Raw genomic sequence first — 6,819 nt, forward strand, 5'->3', positions numbered from 1 at the left:
AAATCTTGAGCCAATCACGTGACGACACAAGCAGTGAGCGAATGCTTTCAGAGTATAATAGATAACATTCCTAAAACACAACTCAGAGTGCGCGTACTCTCGGCATCATCAGAAGTGGTGTCTTCTTCTATTCTTCTCTTTCCTTTCCTATTTTATATATATTTTATATGATCTACTGTAATAAATAACTGAAAAGACGACTCCTAAGCGTTCTGAAGTGTTTATTAGAAATTTCCATTACGGGTGCAGTGTTTTTTAAAATCTATACTCCTTCTTCCTTCTTTTCTTGTTCTCGTCACCGAACAGCATCTTGACGGCTTCCTGTAAGAGAAGTGCACAAGGTCAGAAACAACTCCTGAATGTTTTTGATCTCTGTGTAAACTGTGATGTGACGAAACGTTTCAATAGAAATCGAATACAAAATATCGTTGTGTGTCTCAGAACTGAATTTCAGCAGACGTCCAGTTTTTATTAAAAGATCCTCACCGGCTTGAGACCAGCTTCCCTCGCTTTCAGGATCGCGTCCATTTCATCCACCTACACACAGAGAGAGGAGGAAAGAGGGATTGGTGGGTGGGGTTTTGTTTCCACATAGCCAAAGTTAATTCATCATTTCATTATCAGACGCTTTTAAGAATCAGAGGTGAAACACTCTGTAAATTGCTTGAGTGTGTGTGTGTGTGTGTGTGTGTGTGTGTGTGTGTGTGTGTGTGTGTGTGTGTGTGTGTGTGTGTGTGTGTGTATTGTGTGCGCGCTCACTTTGGCATACAGGAGCTCAGGATCGCTGATCATATTCATGATTTCGTAATTGTTCTGGTTCCCTGCAAGCATCCAGGTGATCTTATTTGCCAAGTTCGGGTGGATTTTCTCAACAACAGGCAACAAGTGATCATCTGCAGACAGACAGAGAGAGTGAGTGAGGTGTGAGAGAACAGAAATCGAGTGAATGGTCCCAGCCATCCAATCATGTAACATGGGCGGGGTTCAGGCGCCAGACTCTTTCTATTCTCGATTATTGAGGAACAAAAGCAAGACGAGTTGAAAGCAGGTGCTTGGAGAAGTTTTCGATCTCGACAAGGAAACACATCGCAAACCATAATGGGGGAGAAAAAAAAGGTACCCTATGGGTCCATGTGGCTGGCTACTGTTTATAAATAAAATAGTTTTCTGATCCCATGTCCATACAGTAAATATAGCATATATACACATGTTATCAATTCTACTCGCCTCATCTCTTGCAAGCATCACCAAGCTGCGAGCAGCATCAGGGTTTGGAGTGTTTTGGTTACCATGTTTTGTTTAGTGTATTTTGTTCTAAATGCAGTGCTGTGAACTCGATCTATTTTTAAAATAGTATGAAAGCACTTGTTCATGAATTGTCTTTGAAGCATTATTTAGAACTAATGAGCATATTTTGTTTCACAAGTGGAGTGTAAAGACTCTGAAATAAAAAATACAATTAAAAAATTAAAGCCAATAGCAGAAGTTTGATATCGGCTTCTCAAGTTATCTGCCAAAGAGCTAAAAAAAAAAAAAAAAAAAAAAAAAAAAACACCTTTCATTTGACCTTTCAGAAGGACCAAACAAAAGCCATGATAATCAAAAAGGTACATTTTCTTCAAATGAACACCACTTACTCGATATCGAATCAGTAGCCTTGGTGAACCACAAGGTGAATTTCGTTTATCTTTTTATCTGCCCGTTATCTTACAACACTACGAAGTTATAACGAGGTTTCTCTTATTCCATTTCTGGTTCTGATTGGTTCTGAAGTCTATCAAGAAGTAGAACGGGTAATCGAACTTGATCAGGATAAGTGCTGATTGGTTACAAAGTCTCACTATTGTTACACTCATTCTTACAACACGATGACATAGTGGCTACTGCCTCGCTTCGCCTCTTTGAGGCAGTGGCCACAAAAAAAACAAAAACAAACAGTGGATTATACGCTGAGCTGCAGAGCAGGAGTGTGTATGAGCCAGATGTTGGTGTGTGTTTATGCGTGTATGAGTGTGAAACTCACGCGCCATCTGGACTTGTTCATCTACAGGACATGATTCCAACATGTAGATGGTCAGCCTTTTCCCAGCAGATGGTGATGTGGGTCCATCCTGGACGCAGAGGAACTCATTCTTCTTCTATTATTATTATTATTATGACTCATTACTTGTGTTTTGTTCTTACTGTTGTGTCCTTGTCTGGCTGAACTTCACTCACAGGTGACACAGCTGTAGGAGGCACTGCATCAGTTGTAGCTGGAAGTTCTTTTGCAGCTGAAACTGGAACCACAACTGGACTGCTGTCCCCAACTGCAGCTGTCTCAACAGCTGGGACGCTTTCCAGCACTCGCTCAGCTGAAGGAACGAAAACACATCACAGCTCATTCATTTCAGTGAAAAAAACATTATCGGTATCAATTATACTATGTGCATGCAGTCAGATTCAGAAGTACTGGCATCCTTGGTAAAGATGGGTCAGAAAGGTTATGAAAATTTGAATATTATATATACACACACAGTATATATGGCTTTACATTAACTTTTTTGCTCACCGGCCACTGTGGCTAGTGGTTTTCCTGAGTCACTAGCCATTCAGCCTTTTCACTAGCCACAATTTTGTTGCCAGGAAATCGAAGTTTTTTATTCACCATGATATGTTAAAGTTTGGAAGATCTAGATTTAATTATGAATGGCAGCGTATAATGTATCTCTACAATAGCACTCAAGTATTCAGTGCTGTTAAGGTCGCTCCCTATATGAAAACATGCAACCAATTCAGACAAAAATATAAACAGAGTATTCTGTTTATTGAACTCAAATTCAAGCCCCTTACAATATGAAATATCGTACGATATGAAAAATAACATTCAGTACAACTGAACTGATTCTAATATTAAAAGTCCAATTCAAAACATTTATCATTGAAAAACATTTGATGTTTTGATATGCAAGTATTATGTGTATTATCAAGTATTATTATGTATATTATGTATTATCTATTAATAGTGTGCGTGTGTGTGAACATGTGTAGAGAGAGACATTAAATGTCCTCATTACATTCATCATCAGATGAGTCTGAATGGTCCATGAAAAATGGTCTTTGTGACCTGAGGCTTCCAGCAGGCCATAAGTTGATAGCTGGGGTGAGATCAACTTCTTTCCAATCGCATGAACGTTTCTAAACCGCAGCTCCAGCCTCTCCAGCTCAGCCGACTGCATGACAGCCAGGGACTGAAAGCAATGCTGTCCTGTAGTGACCAGCCGTCTTCGCCTGTTTTGATGTTCTAGGACTGATGTGTGCATTTGACTTTTCGTGGTCCTTTATAGTTTTGAGTTTAAAATTACTGGTGCCTGTCTTTGCCAGACTTTCTACAGTCTTCACAGTACATGTTATTTTCGGTTTTGCTATGAACTAGCCAATCACACCCGAACTTCCATTTGTCATTGAACTGTCTTATCTTCCTATTAGTGTCTTGTTCATCTCCATGGCCGCAGCCAGCTCTGAGGCCCCCGCGGTCCAGACCTCAGTCACTTTTAAGAGCTGAAATTACATTGGTATGCTAAATATTCAACTGGATAAAAAATAAAGAATAACATTAAAATGTCTGCGTAAAAAGTGCATTGTTAATGATGTTAAACGCTGATTCTGTCTCTGTTTGGTGTGCGTGGCTCTGAGACCAAGAACAAAAAAGCGAATGAGCGCATGCGTGACTCGGGGGAGGAATGCAGTGCAGGAGACACGGGGTTTCCATGGTAACCATCAGCGCACTTTCATGAAGCTATTAAATTTACATTTTCGAACTTCGTAGTCAGCTGGGATAGGCTCCAGCTTGCCTGCGACCCTGTAGAACAGGATAAAGCATCTAGAGATAATGAGATGAGATGAAAAAATAAATATTATTTCCCAGCTTAAGGTCAGTCCGTATTGTGAAATACTGTGACCTCGGCCCAAAGGCCTCGGTCAGTATTTTCAAGACCTCGGTCATGGTATTTCACGATACGGACCCCCCCAGCTGGTAAATAATACACACACACACACACACACACACGACGGTACTGTTCCATCCCGGGTTATGAGAGATATGTTACACTGATTCTGACAACATGATGACATTGTGGCTACAGCCTACAAAAGAAACAAACAAAAAAAAACCCTTACGAATGACTAGGTACACCTTTTCGACCAACAGGGAACAAGTTCTTGAACCAATTCCATTCAGGATTCTTTGAACAGGAACAGAATCCGTTCTCTGTGGGTCGAAAAGGGGTAACGTCCCAGTTTGGTTATACTAAACATAGGCACGAATGGAACGCTGCTCAGCCAATCAAATTATTGAGTCTGTATATTACTGAACTGTTGTATAATTAGTTAATTAGCTGATTATAGCTGAATCAGGGGAAAATGGTGCATTCCAGGACCACATTCAGGAACCTGTGGTGTAATGTGAACGTGGCCATGCCTCTAGTGGCTTTCCATATAGGATGCGCCATCAAAACCCTATATTCAACATCTTGAAAGAGGCTCAAGAGGAGCTCAAATGACTCTCTGAGCAGATCGGGTTTACTTTTCAGGTTTACTCCGGACTACATGTGCAGCAGTGCAGTTGTAGCCTGCCTTGTTTGTGATTTTAAAAATACAGTTAATCATTCGATAAGCCAAAGCAATAGAGTGGAAAGTTTCAACTTATGTTTGCCTTGGATAACTTTGCCTAAAACATGGTGGTGTATACTGATTTTTTTTTTCCCCAGAATGTTTTTTTTTTGTGTCGGTGTAACGGATGCCAGATTGTTAATGTATCTCAGTTCCTTGGGCTACATGGTTAGGGGATCTTTTGTCCTCATTGCTTGGGCCAGAGGAAACCATTAAACAAGCTTCAATTATTCTTACTCTTGCCACATACATGATTTTTTTTTCAAAACTGATGATATTCAGTTCAAACACCATTAAAAGTAACTTCAGGAATAGATCTCTTGTGTGATGTGTAATTCACCCTCTCATTTAAATATGGAGAAAATGTTTTGGCGCGCGCTTTGCGCATCACGGACCTCGGTGATTTTAAAATGCTGCTCCGGCCCTGATCATCTCTGCCCCTTTTTCCCTGAGCAGCAGGGTTTGAAACTCCAGCTATATGCCGCCACATAGTGCACTTGTCAGTCGTCAGCAACTTTGTTGCTTCGTTCATTAACCGCAGGTTACTGCATCACTGATTTTACCTGAGACGTTAAAGTACGTTCTAAACAATTCTAACATGTTGTCAGAATGTTTACGCAGGTGCTCATGGGAGTTGTAGGCATGTAATGTTACATTGCAATGCGTTTATTATATCAGATGCCTTCAGAGAAAACTACAAAAAAATATATTGTCATACCACAGAATAAACCACCCGCCAAAGTGGCTATAGTGAGACTAAAGTCATTACCCGCCAAAGCCCAATTTTACCCGCATTTGGCGGGTGCTAATGTAAAGCCCTGATTTTATATGCATTCTAAGAGAATTTAAAAAACTTCAAAAAATTAAGCTTTTTAGAGGCACAGATTTTAACTTATCCATGTATGAAAGCAGTAACATCATACATAAATCACACATGGATCCTTGAGCAGGCTATAAACTGGTATTAAAAATGCAGAAATAGTGTCGGGAACAGCGTTCTCCTGTCTTTTGTATGGTTTGTACTGTCTTACCATCAGCTCGATGCAGAAAGTTGACGAAAGTGTAGCCGCGTGAGGAGAAGGTCTTCTTGTCCCTGCACATGTGGACAGAGTGAATAGGTCCTGCACGGCTCACCATCTCCACCAACATCATCTCGGTGACATCAGGGTGCAGATCACCCACATACAGTGAGGTCATTGTGGAGTTTGAGTTCATTTTACCTAGAGAGAGAGAAAAATCAGACTTTCAGTGGTGGAGAAAAGCAAGGAGACCAACTGAATGATGGACAGAACATTGTCAGCATCGACACGGTAACCTCCTGTTTTAAACAGACAAAGCTGAGGATAAGTACACTAAAATGCATTTCTCGATGGAGACTGGAGGAATCGTAAAACGTAAGGACCTAAAGGCTGAAGGTGGGTTTCCCAAAAGCATCGCAGCAAAAAGATTATCGTTAAATGGTAGAGCAAGCAGCACAATGCACTCTCTCTCTCTCTCTCTCTCTCTCTCTCTCCTAGTGAAGAATGTCTTAGCGTTAAGAGGCTTTTGGGAAACCCAGCCCTGATCAGTATGAAGGTAAAGAAGAAGGAACGAGAATACACAGTTATGAGATTAGTGTGTGGCGTGTTAGTAAACTATTAAAACTTAAAAAAATACAAATCACTCAGTTAGTACAAGGTGACTTACTACGAAGGAGAAGATTAAATCGCTGAAACTCGCTGTTACTCGCTGTGAAGGTTTGTGTCGCTCTGAAGCTCTGTGTGGATGTGTGGCTCTTATATAGCTGCAGATTTTGAAACATAACTAATTAAACTGTTTTCATTTAAACTAATTAAACTGTTTTCATTTAAACTAATTGAACTAATGAAATTGTCTGCATCATGTGACCTGGGTTTTCCCTAAACTTTAGGGGAAAACCCAGGTCACGTGACCAGGTGCCATCAGCTCCCTGAGAGAGAGAGAGAGAGCGCATCCTGATCGCTCTGTCTTGTTCAGTAGCCCATTCAGTGTTCTGTGTGGGTGGCTTTGTGTAGCAGGTGGAATCACCTTTTACTCTGCAGTTTCCCTGAGATCTGGCTGCATTGGGAGGGGCCAGTCCAATTAAACTAGCAGTCCCAGCATTTTTCTGTCTACCTAGAAGACCCACATAGGGGCCATTTGGCCCGACCG

The 6,819-nt window shown here is 40.9% G+C and overlaps 1 protein-coding gene across 1 annotated transcript; it reads right to left on the reverse strand.

The window, feature by feature from the left end:
- Positions 1 to 255: 255 nt before the first annotated feature.
- On the reverse strand, positions 256 to 6,381 carry LOC132866593 (polyadenylate-binding protein 1A-like). The gene is made up of 7 exons (XM_060899399.1): positions 6,337 to 6,381; positions 5,682 to 5,870; positions 2,218 to 2,354; positions 2,024 to 2,111; positions 760 to 893; positions 487 to 537; positions 256 to 321 (listed from the first exon to the last, which is right to left on the reverse strand). The coding sequence occupies exons 2-7, from the start codon at positions 5,863 to 5,865 to the stop codon at positions 256 to 258; spliced, it is 660 nt and encodes a 219-aa protein (XP_060755382.1). The 5' UTR covers positions 5,866 to 5,870; positions 6,337 to 6,381.
- Positions 6,382 to 6,819: the final 438 nt, after the last annotated feature.

The sequence above is a fragment of the Neoarius graeffei genome, chromosome 18, assembly GCF_027579695.1.
Source record: "Neoarius graeffei isolate fNeoGra1 chromosome 18, fNeoGra1.pri, whole genome shotgun sequence".
Taxonomy (NCBI): Eukaryota; Metazoa; Chordata; class Actinopteri; order Siluriformes; family Ariidae; genus Neoarius; species Neoarius graeffei.

What these genes read in the sequence shown, in the direction of transcription:
- LOC132866593 (XM_060899399.1), bottom strand. Translation starts at nt 5,865, where the DNA reads ATGAACTCAAACTCCACAATGACCTCACTGTATGTGGGTGATCTGCAC. An exon ending in CTTTCTGCATCGAGCTGATG is followed by an intron (nt 2,355 to 5,681) that starts GTAAGACAGTAC and finishes TCGTTCCTTCAG; the next exon opens with CTGAGCGAGTGCTGGAAAGC. An exon ending in CTCCTACAGCTGTGTCACCT is followed by an intron (nt 2,112 to 2,217) that starts GTGAGTGAAGTT and finishes CTCTGCGTCCAG; the next exon opens with GATGGACCCACATCACCATC.